Below are 21,011 nucleotides of genomic sequence, written 5' to 3'. Positions count from 1 at the left end.
TCTTTTTTAGTGTTTTTAAAGACTTTTATAGTGTAAAAATGGGGAAGAATCTTTCCTAGAAGCATTAGGCAGCTGGGGTTACTTTTGCTGTCCGAGTATCTGCTAAACCGATAGTTCGTTATAAACGGTTCTCAATGGTTTTTTCCTTATGACATTTCACGCGACCGGAGATTTTGTACGTTATAACCAGTATTGTTATAAACAATTTCTACTGTACAAACTAATACTATTAATAACTTGTAACTTGTGTCATATTTTTTATAGTAAAAAAAGTACTAAAGTAATGTAAGTTGTAAAGTTGAAAATACAAGAAAAATTGTTTAAAAAGCAAGGGATTCTGTTTCATAAACAGTCACTAATAGTACAAATATTTGTAAAATCTTTTATTTGTATTATTAATACAAATGTCAGATTGCCTGAAACGATCAAAATAGTGCAAACTTCCACATTAAATTAATTTTTCATTTCTTTAAAATGCTACAGGATTTACTTTTCATTGGAACAAATATCGACTGTGTGGCTTGAAATATTGCAAAAATCTGTAGGTCAAGGATCAATTTTGACGTTCTAAGTGATTTTGAATTTAAAAAACTCTTCGGAATTCGAATTGCTTCTGAAGGAGATAGGACCACTAATAGAAAACGTACGAGAAAAGGAGGTGCACTTTGGGCAAAACAAACACTCTGCAGATTGTATTGCCTTGGCTGGGATGTGGCGGGCAGTTTTACTCTTTGCAACTGCGAGGATGGACCAAGATGAAACGTTCTTATTTGGCAAGGAAGAATCATAGACGATGATGGACTTAACAATTAAGATGACGAGGAACAGTAGAAAACATTGAAATTACAGCGAGACTTAGGCAACAGGGAATAATACATCTGATGGTGTAAAATGGAGATTTTATTTTAATTTTGCAGTTTAACTTTATATTTTAAATATAAATAATTTGTTTATAAAATTGTTACCTTAGATTTTATGTTTACATCTTTTTATATTATTACCTTTATCTACAAAAAAAAAAAAAAAAATAAATTCTAAGTTGCTGGTAACTCATTTCAGATCATCATACAGACTTCATACAGTAGAAATGATTTGAGGTGTGGTGAGTATGGCAATTCACTTTTTGGAAAAGAAAGTTCTACTCACAGAAATTTTAGGTAGTTATCCGGATTTCGAGTATTCAGGCAGAAGATACAAACACATCTTTCGACGTGAATTGCTGTAATTTTTTTCTCATTTCCTACAATTCACGTCTAAAGACGTGTTTGTATCTCTGCCTGATGATGATGTTTTAATACTCGAAATCAAGATAAATGCTTAAAAACTATGTGAGAGGAATTATCTTTAACAAAAAGTGACTTCATAGAGTATTTTCATTAATATCGTCTATAATTATTGTCGATTCTTAAATCTCGTTTGTGCAGCACCTGCAAGAAATGCTCAATTGAAGTTCTAATTTTCTGCACTCCAATTTTGTTTTGTTTATTTGCAGTTCTAAGAGTTCCATTTGTAGGTTCTTTTTCTTTTCCTCGCCTTCATCAATTCCTAAAAAATAATATTCTTTAGGCACATTAGACACAAACCAAAAAATGAGAAGACAGAACCTCGTCGAAACTAGAAGATAGTAGAAGAAAAGTACCAGAGATATGAAAATTTAGCAGACGTTAATGACAAAACAAAACAATAACAGCCCATGTTTAATTAAATATAATTTCAAGTTCAAGGCAATTTGTAATTGAACAGATATGGTCGGTACCTTCATTTATTGTAAGCTTCCGTTTAGCTTGGTTTATGAGGTATGGTTCCCATGTAAATGCATTTTAGTTTTTTCTGTGCATATTTATATTTGTGTGTCTACTTCCGACAGTTGGACTCGCAATGGTCTTCAGTCCAATGAACCAAAAAGTTGGTGAGTCTTCCCGACGATGTCGAGAACCGCGTTGACGGCATCACTAAGTATTTTCTCTTTCCCTCTTTGTCGGTCTTTTGGGTATCGTCAACTTTTTCTGAAACGAAAAAATAAGGTCAAGATTCGTCTTAGAAGAGCATTTGTCAGTATTCTTAATTTTCTCAAAACTCAACAACTTATATTATTCCAGCATGACATAATTAATTGTAAATTTTTAGGTTATAAACATACAAGAGATTGTAATTAACGTGACATAGTCAACTTCTTGATGTTTGGCCATCACTTTGTCAGGAGGAACCACTCCAATGGACTTATATCCCTCTTCCTAAATACTCCCAAAGGACTTATTTACTATCAAAGATGACAATCAAAGTCAGTCTTGTTCCAATTGTTGAGGGAGAAGGTCGCGAATAATAATTGGGGTAGTTTTGACCCCACGGTATTGTTAACGGCTAGCTTCTTCACTGATTTGTTTATCTGCGCGCGCCTATGCTCTGTTTTTTTACGGTCTTTCGAGTGGAAAAACAGGCGATTCCATACAGTACTCTGATCCTGAAAACATTAGGAACATTTTAGAATAGCTGAAAAAAAAAGAACATTTTCGGGGAGATGGCAGCTGTTCGGAAGACGAAGAGGAAGAAAGAGAAGTTTCAGATTGTCACTGATCTTTACCTTTTTTCTATCTTTATTTGTATCAGTGTTTGGTTCAGATGGATTAAAAATATTTCTAGACTATGCACCAATGCCAGCACTCGTGTTTGCTCTTCAGTCAAGAAATAGTGGAATATATTTTCGTAATTTACAAAAGCTGGAATTGGGGATGGACTGCTTTAAGCGATAGGCTCAATACACGCGTGTGCAGATTTGAGCTTGAATCAGTAATCAGTAATAATGGTTTAGCATGTTTGTAGTACAACTTATGCTTAGTAATAACTGAATAATTGAAAAAACGTATTGTAATGTTTTGATGGGACGAGGTTGGTATGAAAGGCAGGCTCAAGTGGGGAAAACACATCGGCAATATTCTGCATAAAGACAAGGCTCTACTAAGCATTGGCCAAAGATTTGGGGAATCAACCCCAATATGGCGTACTGGTTATACACCACAACGGTCAGACCCTTGGTCATATAAGGAGTTCTAGGACCTGGATGAACAAGGAACACAGATCTAACTACAAAGTCTACACTAGCATGACTCAATATATCTGGTGCAATGCATACCTGATCCACTGCAGCAATGGAAACCTCACGCGACGTATTTATGTACAAAAGATGGCTTTTGACAGTGTCAACAGTCTTGATCGTGAGATGCAAAGAATGAAGATCTAAGTCGGAGGCACCACAAAATTCTGGAAAGAATTACAATAAATGAGACGCTGTAACGGTAAAAACAAAATGACAGAAAAATTCAACTTTGACAGACCGTTCTAAGTGGACTAGACAGTCAGACTAGGCAATCACCTTTGGAAGAAAGGTGTCCCCAGGTTTCAGGAAGGGGCTCTAATATGGAACACAGATGGACCAAAAGGGACTAGGTGTAGGGATAACCTAATAACTTGGGAAAAATACAACTACCTTAAATTGGTTTCTTGGACATGAAGGGATAGAAGGAAATGAACAGGATGACCAGCTAGCCAAAAAGGTGCAGTTCTTTTACCCATGGGACCAGAACCACAACTAGGTGCAGCGGACTGGTTACATCAGCTGGAAATGGAAAGTGGATTGAGGAAGAGAAACTCAAACATTGGACAAACCACTCAAATCGTGGGGAACTTCACTCTTTCAGCAGGCATGATTTGAGAAAATTCTCTATACCGGGCACGCCCTCTTAAATATCATCTAAGAAGATGGGCAGAGGAGAGAAAGAAACATGTCGACTCTGTCCGGAGGAACAGAAACATCGGCACATATCCTTTGTGAGTGGGAAGAATTAGCCCGGCGGTACAGCCACTTCTGTAAGGCGATTATCACACCAAAAGAGGTACGCGAAAAAGTGCCAGGAAAGTGCTTAGAAATAAGAAAAAACGCAAACAAAATTTTAACGGTAGAATAGCAATGACAGGAAGATATCAGTTTCAGCACATGGTACTAATTGGACGATATGTGGCTTGTAATAGATAGCTTGCTGTTCAGCCATGATAGTCGGGAGGTACTGCTTTTGTTTAAGCTCAATTTGTTGTACACAGTTTTAAAAAATTAAGAACAATTGATTGAATGTGCTTATTTGCCGAGATGATTTGGTTAAAGGAAAAGGTTTTCTGTCAGCAAACGAATGCAGATCTGGTGGTTCTAATTTGCGGGTTATAGTTTCATTTTTGTATCTCCCACACTGGAATGAATAAACAATAACGGTATTTGCTAAAGATTAATAGAAAAAGTGGGGGAAACCGAAATTTAACGGAGTCTATCGAAGTTAAATATAGTTGCAGTAACCCCACCACATCGGGGGATCGGACAGAGAACAGGGAGTGGGAAAGTGTTAAAGATTTAGAATTAGTGGCTATCGGTCGGGTGAGGGGTCGTGGGCCGGAGATCATCGCTTCGGAACAATAAACAAAAGTGGTTTTGCGATGACATTTCCCCCGGTCCGTAACGAACAATGCTCGACGTATTCCGAGGTCTCAAGAACTTGATCAAAGTCAGCAACATCCGGATCGACTCGCCGGTATTCAGACTCCACTACAGCATAACTGTTATGATACTTATAGCGTTCTCGCTCATCGTCACGACCAGGCAATATGTTGGAAACCCGATCGACTGCGTCCACACCAAGGACATACCCGAGGACGTGCTCAACACTTACTGCTGGATCCACTCGACGTACACGCTCAAATCCGCTTTCAAGAAGAAAGTCGGGGTCGTCGTACCTTACCCGGGTGTGGACAACAGCAGGGGAGAGACGGAAGACCGCAAATGCTACACGTACTACCAGTGGGTCTGCTTTTGCCTCTTCTTTCAAGTAAGTCCGGACTATTTTTACATACAATCTATATTGAGTTCTCGTATCGAAATATGTGCGGGAAATGTGTAAATTTAGTTTTCTTCTCTGCAAGTTGTCTTTATTCGTATTCACAAGTTCAAAATCGACAATCTCCGCCTATTTCGGCTACCCGAGAATCTTCAGCCGAATCGACTTCATTCTATCTGACTTCCTCGGCTTTTGTCCCTTCGTTCATGGCAAATGCAATCTTCACTCTTGAAAATGGATTCTAATATCACATTTAAATTTCGGATAATCTTTTCACTATATCGAGAGATTTAACGTCCCAACTTTTCTGCGTTTTCTGACCTTATGATAAATATGAATGCGAAGAGTTTTGGTATTCACCAAGACCCATGCCGATGAACATTAATTATTTGCTAAAGCAGAATTAACCTCGGTGATACATAGCCAATTTCATTCCATGAGTTCAATTTACCATTTTAAACCTCTTTTGTTTAATTAGTTTCGTTGTTTTTGTTTTAGAAAGATTTTTACTGTATAAAATAACAATTTTTAGCTTTCAACTGCTTTGCTTTTGACCGGTGTGGAAGGTTTTGTAAAAGACTCGGCAGCTACCTTTTTATTCACAGTTTGCCTTATGCACATCATCGATCTATATAACTACTGTGCTCCTCCTTGTATGATTAAAGTTCACCGTCTTTCTCCAGGCTTTTTAATAATATAATTAATATTTTTAATAGCCTTGGCAGTGGATCGTAAATTTTCCGGATTGAGCTGTTCTTTGCCACCGAGTAGGTCTTTTCTTTTCCTTATTAGGCATTCATAGTTACAGGTACTGCTGTCTCCTTTTCTTTTTGGCAGAACCTACACGGGCTATCTTCTGCCAATTCCGATGTATATTGAATCGGCAATGTCAAGTTGACAACCTGAGATTCGTCCATCTTTGTTGCACTTATGCATTGATCTCAGCTCGGTTATCACAATGGATCGCAATTTTTGTCTTTTATACCCTGTCTTTTTTATTTCATTTGTAAAGAGCTCAGTTACTACGGTTTCTATATGAAATACTTTGGCAAATTTGCCACGGGTAATTAGCATTTAAACTCTTCCTCCTATACTGGTTACAGTTTACCTTTACTCCTGACCATTTTCTTAAAAAGGGACAATTTTTAATTATTTTCAAGAGGATTTCAATATATGGTTGATTTTATTTATCTACACCTGACATGAAAGTCACTCAAGGTCATTCCATTCCTACACCTCTTACACCTCTTGTAGTTCTTTTTGAAAGGGCAAGAAAATATCGAAAAGCCCTATTCCGCAACAGTTGCCCCCAACCTAAAGCGAACTTTGTCAGGACCAGAAACTTCCAGCCATATACCAACAAATATAGGGCTACAAATAAATTAAATAATAAAAAAAAAATCTTTGCATCCTTTTGTCATTTACTCAGTGTTAAAAAGCTTTTCCGGAATTGTATGCTTGTGAGATACTTACCGGTACGTGCAATAGAGCTGTATGTTTAATTTAAGGCTACATTAGATAAAATCACGAACTTAAGTAATGTAAGAAAGTATGTGTGAGTGGACTGCATCACTCTTTTACGAGGGTTCGCAAAAGCAGAGGTCGTGTCAACGCACGGGGATAGCAGTTTTTGGAAAAATCCCATTAAAAGTATATCAGGTTTGAATGCAGGGACGCTGGATTCGAACCCGGAACCTTTACCTTATGGCCCCGCTACACTATGGACCATGACAAGCCTATGCATTGGTCACCAAGTTGGGTACCATGCTCCACACACCGGGCCAATACAGGTCAACCCTTCTCCCAATCTTGGGCCAGCTTGGCCTATAGTTGCTTACTTTTCCTGTAGCGTGATGGATATCAAGTACGTGTAAATCGCTGGTACATCTGTGTTTGGCTGGGATGTATAATTGCTATTTACATTTCGATTGAGAAAAACCTAATTGGAAACAACAAACAATGGACGATCATGTGCCAAATGTTCGCGCATGTTTGCCTTCTTCGATGAGTTTATTGAGAGTGCTCCAAAAGCGTTACCCGACACCATTTCCAACCTTCACAAATATGTGCCACTACAGACATCCCATCTATACAGTGGCCCAATGTTTGGACATGACACTTATGTTCGCGCATGTTGGCCTCCTTCGATGTGTTTAGTGAGACCGTTCCCAAAGCCAATGTTCCCCGACACCATTTCCAACCTTCACCAATAAGTGCCACTACAGACACCTCTACACAGTTGCCCAATGTTTGGTCATGACACTTTTGTACTCGCATGTTAGCCTCCTTCGTGTGTTTAGTGAGACCGTTCCCAAAGCGTTACCAGACACCATTTCCAACCTTCACCAATATGTGCTACTACAGACACCCCCTCTATACAGTGGCCCAATGTTTGGGTCATAGGAAGAGGGGGACATAACAATGATTGCCTTAACCGTTGCGGCTACCAACGCCCCCGAAAAATTATCTTATTAGTTTTGGCAAACATGTGTTCAATGTTTTCCTACATCTCCGAGCTCGACGAGAGCCTAGCATCGTTAGAATAAAAAGCGAGGGATGTAACACGTTTTGACATCAGAATTGGCCTCCGGTTGCCAAATGTCAGCTCTGACAACTTTGCAAATTTGACAAACATATTCCGCCCTCGGCCCCACTTACAACGCTTAAACTGATGGTCGACCGGTTTATGTAAGAGCTAATTAATAATGTCAATGTCCGGCACCGCCCCGAGGTTAATAATAAACGCGGCCGGTCAGCGCACGCTGCAATCTCTTTTTCTTATTCTTCCCGAGGGTCTAAATCGTGCCGCTGACAACTAGATTTGACTCGAATCAACCGTCATTTGTATACATTGTCTTGGCCCGACGCCTGCTTATCCGAGCGTGTCACTCGGAATTTTTCGCCACCAATTATTATGATTTACACCGGTTTTTAAATAAGCATTTTCTTGAAAAACAACCAAAAGACGATTAACAACGTTTGACACAGTTTTCCTCCCATTAGCAGTCGTTCCACGAATTATAAACGTGTAATTAATAAAGACAGGACTCAAATCCTAACCAAGCATCCTAACCTCTAACATCAAAGAACTCCTTGGGTTTATCAAATATTGGCGAAACTTTGATGAAACAGTTCACTGTACACCAACATCAAGCAGCTACAGGCTGCCTCTCCTTAGGTCTATACCTAGATGGCAGGCCCCGTATAAAACTTAAGAGCCAATAGATTAACAGGATACTTTGACGACCACGAAAAATTCTGGACCGAAATACATTTTGACAGGAAAATCTCAACTAACTGTATACCCGACATTACTTCGACCATTTCGGACGTAATTATCGGAATAGAGGGACCATCAGATACACCATCCAATCAATTAAATCAGACAGGTTGTCGCTAACTTCGCTATTCTAAACGATTTATTATATAAATTATTACAAAAACCAACCAACATTCGCAATGATATGTGTTTACGATGATTGTACAATATGGTCCTCGGCCTCAAAATCTCAAATTAAAACACCAGTTTTTCTCGGCATTTTAGGAACCTAAAACTATATCAAAGAGATCTGGACATCCCAGAAGCGGTTAAAATTATAGAACGACTCCATAAAACAGTTCAAAATCCGGTGGATCACCCTCATTGTTATGGTCTGTTTGTCGGACGTGTTTCACCATTTTCAGACAGTGTATTTCTGTAGTTTTCATTTAGTTATGACTTGTCATGCTATATAATGTTTTGAATATAATATATTATGTTTGTCAGGTGTTGATTATTGTATTTATAAGTTTTTTCGTTGAATTTTTGAAAGTAAACATAGGTTTTCAGTTATGTTTACTTTTCGTGTATATGTCATTTTTGTGCAGTGGATCTTTTTGATGTCATATCTCACATATTTTCGAGTTGGTTTACTGACTTAAAGTAGGTGTTTTTTTTAGGTCAAAAATTAGGTTTTGAATGCCGTAAATTATGTTTATGAGGTGTTGATCTTTTGCATTCATAAGTTTTTTCGTTGAATATTTTAAAGCATACTTATAAGTTTTCAGTTATTTTTATTTTTCGTACATATGTTAGTTTTGTCCAGTGGATCTTCTTGATATTATATCTCAGAAGTTTTTCAGTTGGTTTACTGACTTTAAAGTAGGTTTTTTTAGGTCAAAAATTAACTTTTGAATGTTGTAAATTATGTTTATTTATGAGGTGTTGATTTTTGCATTCATAAGTTTTTTCGTTGAATATTTTAAAGCATACTTATAGGTTTTCGGTTGTTTATTTTTCGTATATATGTCATTTTTGTCCAGTGGATCTTTTTGATGTTATATCTCAGATGTTTTTCAGTTGGTTTACTGGTTTACTGACTTTAAAGTAGGTGTTTTTTTTAGGTCAAAAATTAATTTTTTGTATATTGTAAATTATGTTTATGAGGTGGTCCAGTGGATCTTTTTGGTGTTATATCTCAAACGTTTTTCAGTTGGTTTACTGACTTTAAATTAGGTTTTTTTAGGTCAAAAATTAACTTTTGAATGTCGTAAATTATGTTTATGAGGTGTTGATTTTTGCATTTATAATTTTTTTCTGTTGAATTTTTTAAAGTATACTTGTAACAAAGAAAACAAACACTTTGAGTGAGTACAAATACTTTGATTGAATCTAAAACTTCTAGCTTTGTATAAATTCATTTTTTTCACATCCTACGTGTTAAAATTTAAACAATGTTTACAAATCCCAGGCTCTGAAGATGATCTCAATAAAGATCGAAACGTTGGCACGATAAAGAAAATGTTTTTCTAAAACCTACGTCACACCAGACCGCATCTCACGATCTCCAAATAATCATTTTTCTTATTCGTTACGAATACGGTTACAGTTACAAGTTACGGCAGTTACTTAATCGTACTAGTTACTGCCTATCTTATCAGTTTTCTTAATCCCAAATCAAATTTTAATTTTCCACGGACCCCCTGAATGATACCGGGGACCACTTTGGGAACCACTGGTCTAGAACATGGCCCTTTTTTCACGGTGATGATTTTGTTGGGATTATGTTTATAAGATGTTATCTGTTAACATATCTCTAGACATTCACACAGCAACCTTATTTCATGTGCCATGAGTACCATTTACCAACAAAATATTGTCATTCCAAAAGTTCCTAAGTGCATTTAATATATATTTACGTCTAAGTAAACGTACCTAATCGTGTTGGTGGAAAGTTGGTAGAGCTTACAGATGGCGGTCGGAATCGCAACTTTATCTTTATCCATTAGAAAAGGACGAAATCACTTTTCGCCCCAATGCAGTTTGCCGGCAATAAACAAGTTGTCGAGAGTAGACAACATCTTGTTTCAATTATCGCCATTGCAATTGAGTCGCGGTCCGATATCAAAAACGATTTAACGTCCCCCCCCGTCACACGAGACGAGGAACAATTTGTCAACTGCAGTTTACTTCGGCGTTCTCTTCATCGCGGCACGACAGTTTCTTCGCACTCACACATACACATACGCACATACAAAAAGAAAAGGAAATGATTTGGATTGGGTTATTTCGAGCCGTTCTCTGCTTCCATGCTATATAAACATATCAAAAAGGATTTTTTATTTTGTTTATTATTCGCGATACTCTCTTGGGCGACCTTCTCTGACCATCCGTAAATATACAGATCAGTGATATATACATACAACAGAGCTCAGGACACTGCCGTAAATTTTTATTATGGCTTCATATCGTACAAGATTATTCCAAACCAGAATTACCCGAACGCAGTTTAAACATGTTTTTGTAACAGAAATTCTAGCGTCGAGGTGGTGAGATAGGGAAAGACGAGGTGTAAAAATAACTTCCAAATATTAGTACCTGTTCACCACTTCGATTTTAATACCCTTATAAAACCATCTTTTAGAAGCTGCTGGTTTGCCCCATTTGCGGAAACCCATAATTTTGGACTCTTTTAAAATTAATGACAAGTTCCAAAGATCACAAAAGGACTCAAAAACTTATATTATTTTGCAAACTTGCCGGACTCTCAGCAATAAGGACTATATGCTCGGCATATTCTCCTATTCATATATTCTCCTTCCGATTGTTTACAATTACAAAATTCTATCAATAATGTGCTAACCTGGTGCTCTAATAACAAACTTGCTCTTAATGCTACACAATTACATTCTCTGATAAGAAACAACCTTTTATTTATCTCTATACTCTCCATGATGCTCTTTTAACGCGAGTTGAGGTCGTAAAGGATCTTGGTGTACTTTTTGATCAAAAGCTCAAGTTTAAAGAACATATATCTTCAATAAAAAATAGATCTATGAAGATGCTAGGTTTCATCATATCCGGAACACATGTGAATTTAAAAATCCTCTATGTTTTGTCCATCTTTATAAAGCTTTTGTACAACCCATACTAGAATATGCTACACCTGTTTGGAACCCATTCTATCTAAATTATCAAAAAATTCTTCAATCTGTACAAAACAAATTAAAAAAAAACTTTCCTACAAACTCAATCTTCCTCCGAATTCTGCCCACCCTAGAATCCGCTCTGAATTTAAAATTTTCGAACTGGTACTAAGAAGGGATTACTTTGATATTGTTTTTGTATTTAATATTAAACAATCTCATTGATAGTCCTTCTCTCCTCTCTCAACTACAGCTAAATGTCCCTTCGCACTCTCCTAAAACCTATAAATTATTTTATGTGTAGAGATTAGTGACCGTTAATCGATAGTTATTCAGATATCATGATATGCGGTCGGGTATGATATAGGTTTCAGAAAAACATTTTCTTTATCGTGCCAACGTTTCGATATTTTATTGAGATCATCTTCAGGGCCTTGTGTTGTCTGCATTTCAGCATACTACATACGGACACGCAGCTAAAAGTATTCTGAAGGACATCGCCAACAATGAAAAGAAACTCGCATCGGCCATCAATCAGAGAACTTTTTTGCTGAAATGCAGACAACACAAGGCCCTGAAGATGATCTCAATAAAAGATCGAAACGTTGGCACGATAAAGAAAATGTTTTTCAGACACCTACATCACACCCGACCGCATCTCACGATATCCGAATAACTTTAAATTATTTTATTTGAATTCCAAAGCTCTAACTACATGATCTCTTCTCCTCTATACAGAATGATGATCAAGAGTAACAACATCTGCAATAGCATTGACTTCTTCAATAGTTCTGTGCAATCTGTGAAAAACCATATCCTACAACCTTAGTTGAATGCTTTTATATTTCATACTGTTCAAAATTATTTCAATTACTGGTTCAACTAATTCTCGCACTCTAGTCTTATTATATGTTTATAAAGAGTATTATTTTCATTACATATGTACCTAATTATTGTAGTTTGAATTGTCTTTTAGCTTTATTTTGTTTCCTCTGCCTTATTTGGTTAGTAATTATTTCTTTCATTTTTGTTGTTCAGTTTTTACTCTTTAATTGTATTTTTATATTTATCATTTATATTTACCATTTATATTATTACTATGTATATACGTCCTTATTCTTTTTATATATATTATTTGTATTTTTACATATATCATTTATATTTTTTGTTATTGTAAAATGTCTTTTTTTATAGTGGATTTCGATCCGTAAATAAATAAATAAATACAGGGTTCCTTTTTAGATGGCCCGGCTGAATTTCTCTTGAACCGATGCAGCTATCCAAAAAACAAAAATACGTTTTTAATATATTTTAGTCTAGTTTCAAATTATTACCTTTTTTGGAGAAAAATTATACAGGATACCTCAGGCCCAACTCAAACTTACATGCTGGCATGGCATGGTATGGTGATAAGGATACTAGGAAGCAGGTACTCCCCAGGCACTGCAGCCTTCTGGCTTATTGTACCTTCCTAGTTCCTTAATTCAGTGCAATAGACCCCATCCTTCTCCTTAGAAGTATGAGGTTTCCATGATGCAAGATGCGTCCTTCACCCTTTCAGGACGGTGAATGTGATATCGTATCACCCCAAGTGAGGTACTTAGCGCGTGCCACACGCTCATCCATACTGAGTAAGGAGGTTCGGTCAGGTACAGCGAGCGTGATATCGCTTTAGTTTCTTCACTTTTAGACTGAAGTTCAAAGTTCAAATGTACTGTTTAAAATGGTAAATAGCAGCGTTATGGTTCTCACCCTCACTAGCGATAGAAATACATAACTTAACACTACTCTGCTTCTATGAACTTGGATCTAAATACGCTCTCTGTACTTCACTTGTGCTGACGAATAGTGCTGACCGTCCTGAAAGGGTTAGATAAAATAAAGAGTATTCACCTGTAGAGAATAACGACGGCGTGAGGCGTCTGTAGCCGCAAGATTTAGTCTTTGACACGGCGCTCATCACTGTAAGGTAAACGTCCCGGGTTCGAATGCAGCGGCTCTGTATTCGAACCCGACATACTTACAAATGGTCTTTTTTTTAAAAACCCCGGCACCCTGAGGGTTTATAAAAAAAATAACGACGTAGGTGAGAGTTCCGAGAATAGTCTTAACTCAGCCTCCTCGTAGGCTGTTCGCTTCGGCAGTCTGATCACTCCCGCTAGGTCGGGACTCGGAGGTCATACGCAAGGGCCTTGGTATATGGTACAGCGAGCGCCTAGAAGAGAACCCCAATTGGAATGCTGTTATATTTACTGATGAGTCGCGTTTCTGTCTATTGTATAGTGATAGCAGGAGCCGAAGAGTCACCGAGAACAGAGGATGGCCACAATGCCCCAGGTCGTGCTCCTTCAGTGCAGTTCGACGAGGTGGTGTAATGGTCTCGGCTGAGATTTATACTGGAGGACGAACTAGACGCCAGATTGTTGAAGGCACAGTCAGTTAAGCCCAAGAAATTATCGAGGAATACATCCCTCAAACCAGGGAATTCATTGGCAGGGATTTTCGATTTCTGGATAGCAATACCAGACCTCATAGAGGGAGAGTTGTTCATCAGGGTTTACAAAAACTGGAAATTTCCCATCTGCTCCTTCCTCCAATGTCTCAAGACCTCAATCCCATTGAGTACATGTGAGATGCTTTGCAGAGAAGGCTTTTCGATTACTATCCGCAGCCAGATGACCTGCAACCGAGATCAGCGTTGCAGCATCTATAGAGCGAAATTCTTTATGAAATTAGTGACCTTATTAACAGTATGCCTAACAGGTGGACATAGTTTTTAGCTAACAGAGGACATTATACACGATATTAATTTAAAAAAAATATTGTGTCCAATACATAAAATTATGGAATTAGAACCTTTTATTTTGTTATTTTTCAAAATCCTTTAATTTAATTTTCCTTCATTAAAAAACATAATAATTTCTAAAATTTTAATGCAATTTATAATAAAAATAAAATAAAAATGCTAGAGAAAGTAGATATTACAAAATTTGCAATAGCCCTATTAATTTTTGAGCAGTTTATTTGTTCCTTGAGATGTTATTGTGATGTAGCGCTCGATTTTGCCTATTTAACACTAGACTATTATTTTGACCGTCGTCGAGTCGAATCGACGAAAGGAATGAAAATGTGACGTAAAAAGCAGTGGACGAGCCGCAACGGATCGAATTTGGCTGGCATTGGCACTTTATTGGATTTTCTCTCGGTACGCATCGGTGAATAGGAGAATTTGTCGGACGATAAATAATATTTGCAGTCGGGGCAAAACATCCGTTTATTTTCCGAAAAGAGCGACTCCTCCGTATTTAATCTCGGCCGATTTACAGCCCTTAAAACCACGGATTTTAAAGACGCCAGGCCATCGTAAATGTTGTATTTCTGCAGGCAGCCGATTTCCCCGGTATGACGATAAACGTGAAGAGTGAAATAGGGCTGTCGATGGTAAAATTATTTCCTCCGGCACTTTACGTCGAACTCTGAAACACCGTACGATAACTTTTGCGATTTCATGAACTGCTACCATTTAAATGTTTCGACGGTTGCCAATGCGTCGGATTATCGTTAGAGAATATTTGACATCGATCTCGTTATGTGCTGATGATAGGGCCTGACTTTACGTCATTAGCTGTATCTCTGTTGTCGAAACTCATCACATATCGCAAACCTCTCGGCATCCGAGTACGGTCAAAAGACGAAGAAGGGCATCTCTTGCTCTTCATCCTTAACTGGACTTATTTGGCGGCATTCTTTGCGTTTAAGTCACAGCTTATCCATGAAACTCTGTTATTTGAGAAAAGAAAACGTTTTCGTTCCAGTGTCGTATATCATCTTAGTTGAAAGTATTTTTAATTTGGAATCATAGGGAGTTTTAAGCGCGATTGAGTAAGAGGTTCGTTTCTTGGAAGATTAACACGATTGTGCAACTTTGGGTATAGATCCGTTTTAAAAATAAACTTATGCCGGACATATTTCGAGCCGGTCGTATAGACATCAAGGGGCGTTATAATTGGCCGGTTGAATTGTACGTCTCGGGTTACCTGGGTGGACTTCCAAGCTCCCCGGGATGGTTTATTCCCGTCGCGTTCGGAATCCTCCGTCGTTGCGAACTGGAAACCGGGCCGAAATAGGCGGAAAACGGCCTCCGCCCCTGAGTACGTCCGGTTCTTCGGCAGTAAAAGTGGTGATTGATGTTATTCTGAAGGATAAGGGGGATGAAACGGGAACGGAGGGGGGATGCAATAAAGGGAGTGAGAGAGGGGAGCCGGCCCGCGCCTTCACAGACAATAGGATCGGGAACGGCTGACAACCGAGTCCTGCCTTAACCCGGTTTCTCCCTCTCGCCACGACATGTACGACCTGTTGAAAAGTGTCAAAGGGTTTTTCGAGCTCGACAGGTCCGACGGGCCGGTCATGTGGCTGGGATCGAGGTTCACGTCGGCCGTACTCGTCTGTTCGTCTATGGTCCTGGCCGCGAGACAGTTCGTCGGCAACCCCATCGAGTGCGAGCACAGCAAAGAGATACCGTCCACGGTTTTGGACACCTGGTGCTGGATACACTCCACTTACGCGGTGCCTTCTTCCTTCATGAAGCGGGTCGGAGTCGACGTGCCCTACCCCGGCGTCGACCACACCAGGGGCTTCAGGGAGACCAAAGTGTACAAATTCTACCAGTGGGTCGCTTTTCTTCTTTTCTTCCAAGTTAGTACCGAAAATCACGTTTCACTCAATTCCCTCTTTTTATATCCACAAATCTTACAAAATCCGCCTGCAGTTGACACCATTTGCCAAAGTGAGATTCTCCCCTGATCTCTGAAGAGCTGTACAGTACGACACAAAATATACAGAATATTTCTATGATTTGCCTTCATTCGTTAAAATATTCGTAACTTTTGATTAATACGTACCCATAAATACATCGCTAAAATAATTTCTTATGGGCTACCGCTTTCACAACACATTTTTAAATTGATCGGGAACACAATTGAATTGAATAAAAAGTGAACATACTGATGAATTATCGAGATTTGAATATTCACAATGAAATATCCCAATCATGTTAACTTTTGAGTAGATAATTTTATAACCAACCTGTGAAATAAGTCCAATAGTCTCTAAATCCAATTTATTTACGGTTTCCCAATTTCAAATTTATAAATAAAAGTATTAAACTTATAACTGTAAATAAATATAGAAATATGTATAATAATAAAAAAATAAACAAACAATTTAGAATGAATAGAAACAGTTTGAAATTTGTATTAACGGCCTGTAATAATTTATACAATAATATACAATCAAAGAAATTTCTTCTGTACTGAACAGTCGTCAATTTCAGATCCGACATTAACGATGAATATGGTGTATTTATGTATTCTCCAATTGTTCTGTAATGTATTTTGCGTAACAATCTTTTTTTGAACAGCTTCTATGCGAGTGATATGGGTGGATTGAAAAAAAATCATTCAAAGTAAATTGACGCAATAGTTCAGTTAAATCAAATAATCAATGATTATTCAGAAATTGTGAGATGCGGTCTGGTGTGACGTAGGTTTCAGAAAAACATTTTCTTTATCGTGCCAACGTTTCGATCTTTATTGAGATCATCTTCAGGCATAAGGCGTAATTGTGCCATTCTTGCGTGTCGTGTGGCACTCTCAACACGACACGCAAGAATGGCACAAGTACACTTTACGCCCTGAAGATGATCTCAATAAAGATCGAAATGTTGGCACGATAAAGAAAATGTTTTTCTGAAACCTACATCAAATTTCAGTGTTACAAATAACCAATTGGAAACACCAAAGAAAGAGGATACCCAAAAAATGGATCGTTTCACACCGTTCAACACGCAAAAAAAGATTTATTGAAAAGACTTATACTAGAAAAATAACGACATAAGAAAAAAGAAAAAAAAAACATCGCCGTAATGGTATAAGACCAAAACTTATCTTGTTATGATTACATTAAGCATTAAAGACAAAAATTAAAATTTTGAACCTTACGACTTGGCGTGAGTCCTTAATAAGGAAATATGGGCCTTTCTTTCAAATTGCATTTCCAATTGAATCATTCGCTCCCAATTTTTTATACAGATTCGTGACAAATGACTTGAAAAAGAGAATGTTTGTGTATTAAATTGATTCGACATAAATATTCGTCTATCGTTGATCAATTCTTTGGCAGATTGTGCTGGCGTCGGTTTCTTGTTTATTTTCAGCTGCATATAACGACATTCATCAGCCCACTAATAGCCTAGGCCGCGTCTTGCAACGTTTTCTGTTCCATGGTAGAGCCGTCGCGAATATTCCAAAAATTAATTCAAACCTATTTTTAGAAGTTTTTATTAAAAGAAAGATTTGAAGAATTTTGAAAGTTAATCAAAATTGAGGCCTGGACTGCAAACTGTTATTTCTGTTGGGAATATTTCAGAGGGTTCGCTCAATTAGCTTTCCTTTTATCTAACTGACATCCCAGACTTTCAGTTTGCTAGAATAAATCATTTGTTTGTAGCGTCGTTAATAGCTTGTAGCAAGAGAATTAGAGAACTTTTAAGGAAGTACGATAGTCACTAAATATCAAAAAAACTAAAAACAAAAACAATAAAGGCAATGTTGACGATAAAATGATTAAGAAGTAAATAGCAAGGAGAGAGAGAGATCGAGTGAGAGAGAGAGAAAGAGGAGAGAAAGAGAGAGAGAGAGGGAGAAAGAAAGAGGAAGAAAAGAGAGAGAGGAAGAAAAGAGAGAGAGAGAGAGAGAGAGAGGAAGAAAAGAGAGAGAGAGAGAGGAAGAAAGAGTGGAAGAGAAGAGAGAGAGTGAGTGAGAAAGAGAAAGGAAGAAAGAGAAAGAGAGGAAGAAAAGAAAGAGAAAGAGAGAGAAAGATAGAGAAAGAAAGAGAGAGAGGAAGAAATGAGAGAGAGAGAGAGAGAGAGAGAGAGAGAGAGAGGAAGAAAAGAGAGAGAGAGAGAGAAGAAGAAAGAGTGGAAGAGAAGAGAGAGAGTGAGTGAGAAAGAGAAAGGAAGAAAGAGAAAGAGAGGAAGAAAAGAAAGAGAAAGAGAGAGAAAGAAAGAGAAAGAAAGAGAGAGAGGAAGAAAAGAGAGAGAGAGAAAGAAAGAGTGGAAGAAAAGAGAGAGAGTGAGTGAGAGAGAGAAAGGAAGAAAGAGAAAGAGAGGAAGAAGATAGAGAAAGAGTGACTGTCACTAAATAGCAAAAAAACAAAAACCAAAAACAATAAAGGCAATGTTGGCAATAAAATGATTAGGAAGTAAATAAATAAGTAAACAGTGAGAGAGAGAGAGAGAGAGAGAGAGAGAGAGAGGGAGAGAGAGAGGGAGAGAGAGAGAGAGAGAGAGAGAGAGAGAATGTGTGTATGTGTGAATGAGTGAGAGGGAGGGAAAGGGAGAGGGAGGGAGAGAAAGAAGAAGCAGAAAANTCAGAAATTGTGAGATGCGGTCTGGTGTGACGTAGGTTTCAGAAAAACATTTTCTTTATCGTGCCAACGTTTCGATCTTTATTGAGATCATCTTCAGGCATAAGGCGTAATTGTGCCATTCTTGCGTGTCGTGTGGCACTCTCAACACGACACGCAAGAATGGCACAAGTACACTTTACGCCCTGAAGATGATCTCAATAAAGATCGAAATGTTGGCACGATAAAGAAAATGTTTTTCTGAAACCTACATCAAATTTCAGTGTTACAAATAACCAATTGGAAACACCAAAGAAAGAGGATACCCAAAAAATGGATCGTTTCACACCGTTCAACACGCAAAAAAAGATTTATTGAAAAGACTTATACTAGAAAAATAACGACATAAGAAAAAAGAAAAAAAAAACATCGCCGTAATGGTATAAGACCAAAACTTATCTTGTTATGATTACATTAAGCATTAAAGACAAAAATTAAAATTTTGAACCTTACGACTTGGCGTGAGTCCTTAATAAGGAAATATGGGCCTTTCTTTCAAATTGCATTTCCAATTGAATCATTCGCTCCCAATTTTTTATACAGATTCGTGACAAATGACTTGAAAAAGAGAATGTTTGTGTATTAAATTGATTCGACATAAATATTCGTCTATCGTTGATCAATTCTTTGGCAGATTGTGCTGGCGTCGGTTTCTTGTTTATTTTCAGCTGCATATAACGACATTCATCAGCCCACTAATAGCCTAGGCCGCGTCTTGCAACGTTTTCTGTTCCATGGTAGAGCCGTCGCGAATATTCCAAAAATTAATTCAAACCTATTTTTAGAAGTTTTTATTAAAAGAAAGATTTGAAGAATTTTGAAAGTTAATCAAAATTGAGGCCTGGACTGCAAACTGTTATTTCTGTTGGGAATATTTCAGAGGGTTCGCTCAATTAGCTTTCCTTTTATCTAACTGACATCCCAGACTTTCAGTTTGCTAGAATAAATCATTTGTTTGTAGCGTCGTTAATAGCTTGTAGCAAGAGAATTAGAGAACTTTTAAGGAAGTACGATAGTCACTAAATATCAAAAAAACTAAAAACAAAAACAATAAAGGCAATGTTGACGATAAAATGATTAAGAAGTAAATAGCAAGGAGAGAGAGAGATCGAGTGAGAGAGAGAGAAAGAGGAGAGAAAGAGAGAGAGAGAGGGAGAAAGAAAGAGGAAGAAAAGAGAGAGAGGAAGAAAAGAGAGAGAGAGAGAGAGAGAGAGGAAGAAAAGAGAGAGAGAGAGAGGAAGAAAGAGTGGAAGAGAAGAGAGAGAGTGAGTGAGAAAGAGAAAGGAAGAAAGAGAAAGAGAGGAAGAAAAGAAAGAGAAAGAGAGAGAAAGATAGAGAAAGAAAGAGAGAGAGGAAGAAATGAGAGAGAGAGAGAGAGAGAGAGAGAGAGAGAGAGGAAGAAAAGAGAGAGAGAGAGAGAAGAAGAAAGAGTGGAAGAGAAGAGAGAGAGTGAGTGAGAAAGAGAAAGGAAGAAAGAGAAAGAGAGGAAGAAAAGAAAGAGAAAGAGAGAGAAAGAAAGAGAAAGAAAGAGAGAGAGGAAGAAAAGAGAGAGAGAGAAAGAAAGAGTGGAAGAAAAGAGAGAGAGTGAGTGAGAGAGAGAAAGGAAGAAAGAGAAAGAGAGGAAGAAGATAGAGAAAGAGTGACTGTCACTAAATAGCAAAAAAACAAAAACCAAAAACAATAAAGGCAATGTTGGCAATAAAATGATTAGGAAGTAAATAAATAAGTAAACAGTGAGAGAGAGAGAGAGAGAGAGAGAGAGAGAGAGAGAGAGAGAGAGAGAGAGATTGGATTGAATAAGAAAAATATGGCTTAATTATGTAAAAAGTAATAGACATGTTCATACCAACTGCTGAAACAATAAAAAAATCAAGAATCTCTGAAAATTTTGTTCTTGAGTAAGTAATAATTTTAAAAGTGAGGGGTGTGTGTCTGTGGGAGAAAGAGAGACATAGTTACCCATGATAACTACAAAAAAAAGAAAGAAAAGAAATCATGGCAGGCTTTAAAATGAAGTAGCCTTAGTTTATTTATCGCACTAATCTTTTTATGAGAGAAGTTTTATCGAAAACTTAGAAAAACAGAAGGGTGCCTTCACTCCTCCACCCTAACGCCCACGTGGTGGACTTTTCCTCATTACTATGTTCCAGACGTCTTATGCACTGAAGTGATAACACCGACAACTTGGCTTATGCGATCATAAAACATATCGGCCTTGGCGGATGAATCTGACAGTTTTGTGGAAATTGATGACATAAGTAG

The 21,011-nt window shown here is 37.7% G+C and overlaps 1 protein-coding gene across 4 annotated transcripts in view; it reads left to right on the top strand.

The window, feature by feature from the left end:
• The first annotated feature begins 3,995 nt into the window (after positions 1 to 3,995).
• LOC106667652 (innexin shaking-B) overlaps positions 3,996 to 21,011 on the top strand; it is an 82,220-nt gene continuing 65,204 nt past the window's right edge. For 2 of the 4 annotated variants that reach the window (XR_001340609.2, XR_001340608.2), the window contains exon 1: positions 3,997 to 4,868. Coding sequence is in view for 1 of the 4 variants with exons in the window: in XM_014395731.2 (XP_014251217.1) it covers positions 4,509 to 4,868 (360 nt within the window). In the remaining 3 variants the exon portion in view is untranslated. Of the gene's footprint in view, positions 4,869 to 15,507; positions 15,981 to 21,011 lie in introns of those variants that run through there. The other 2 variants (XM_014395731.2, XR_001340610.2) reach the window with 2 other exon arrangements.

This window comes from Cimex lectularius, unplaced genomic scaffold (genome assembly GCF_000648675.2).
Source record: "Cimex lectularius strain Harlan isolate CLEC.00 unplaced genomic scaffold, Clec_2.1 scaffold426, whole genome shotgun sequence".
In the NCBI taxonomy this organism is placed as follows: Eukaryota; Metazoa; Arthropoda; class Insecta; order Hemiptera; family Cimicidae; genus Cimex; species Cimex lectularius.
Note: the sequence above shows the minus strand (reverse complement) of the source record. Positions and strands in the feature narration are given on the sequence as shown.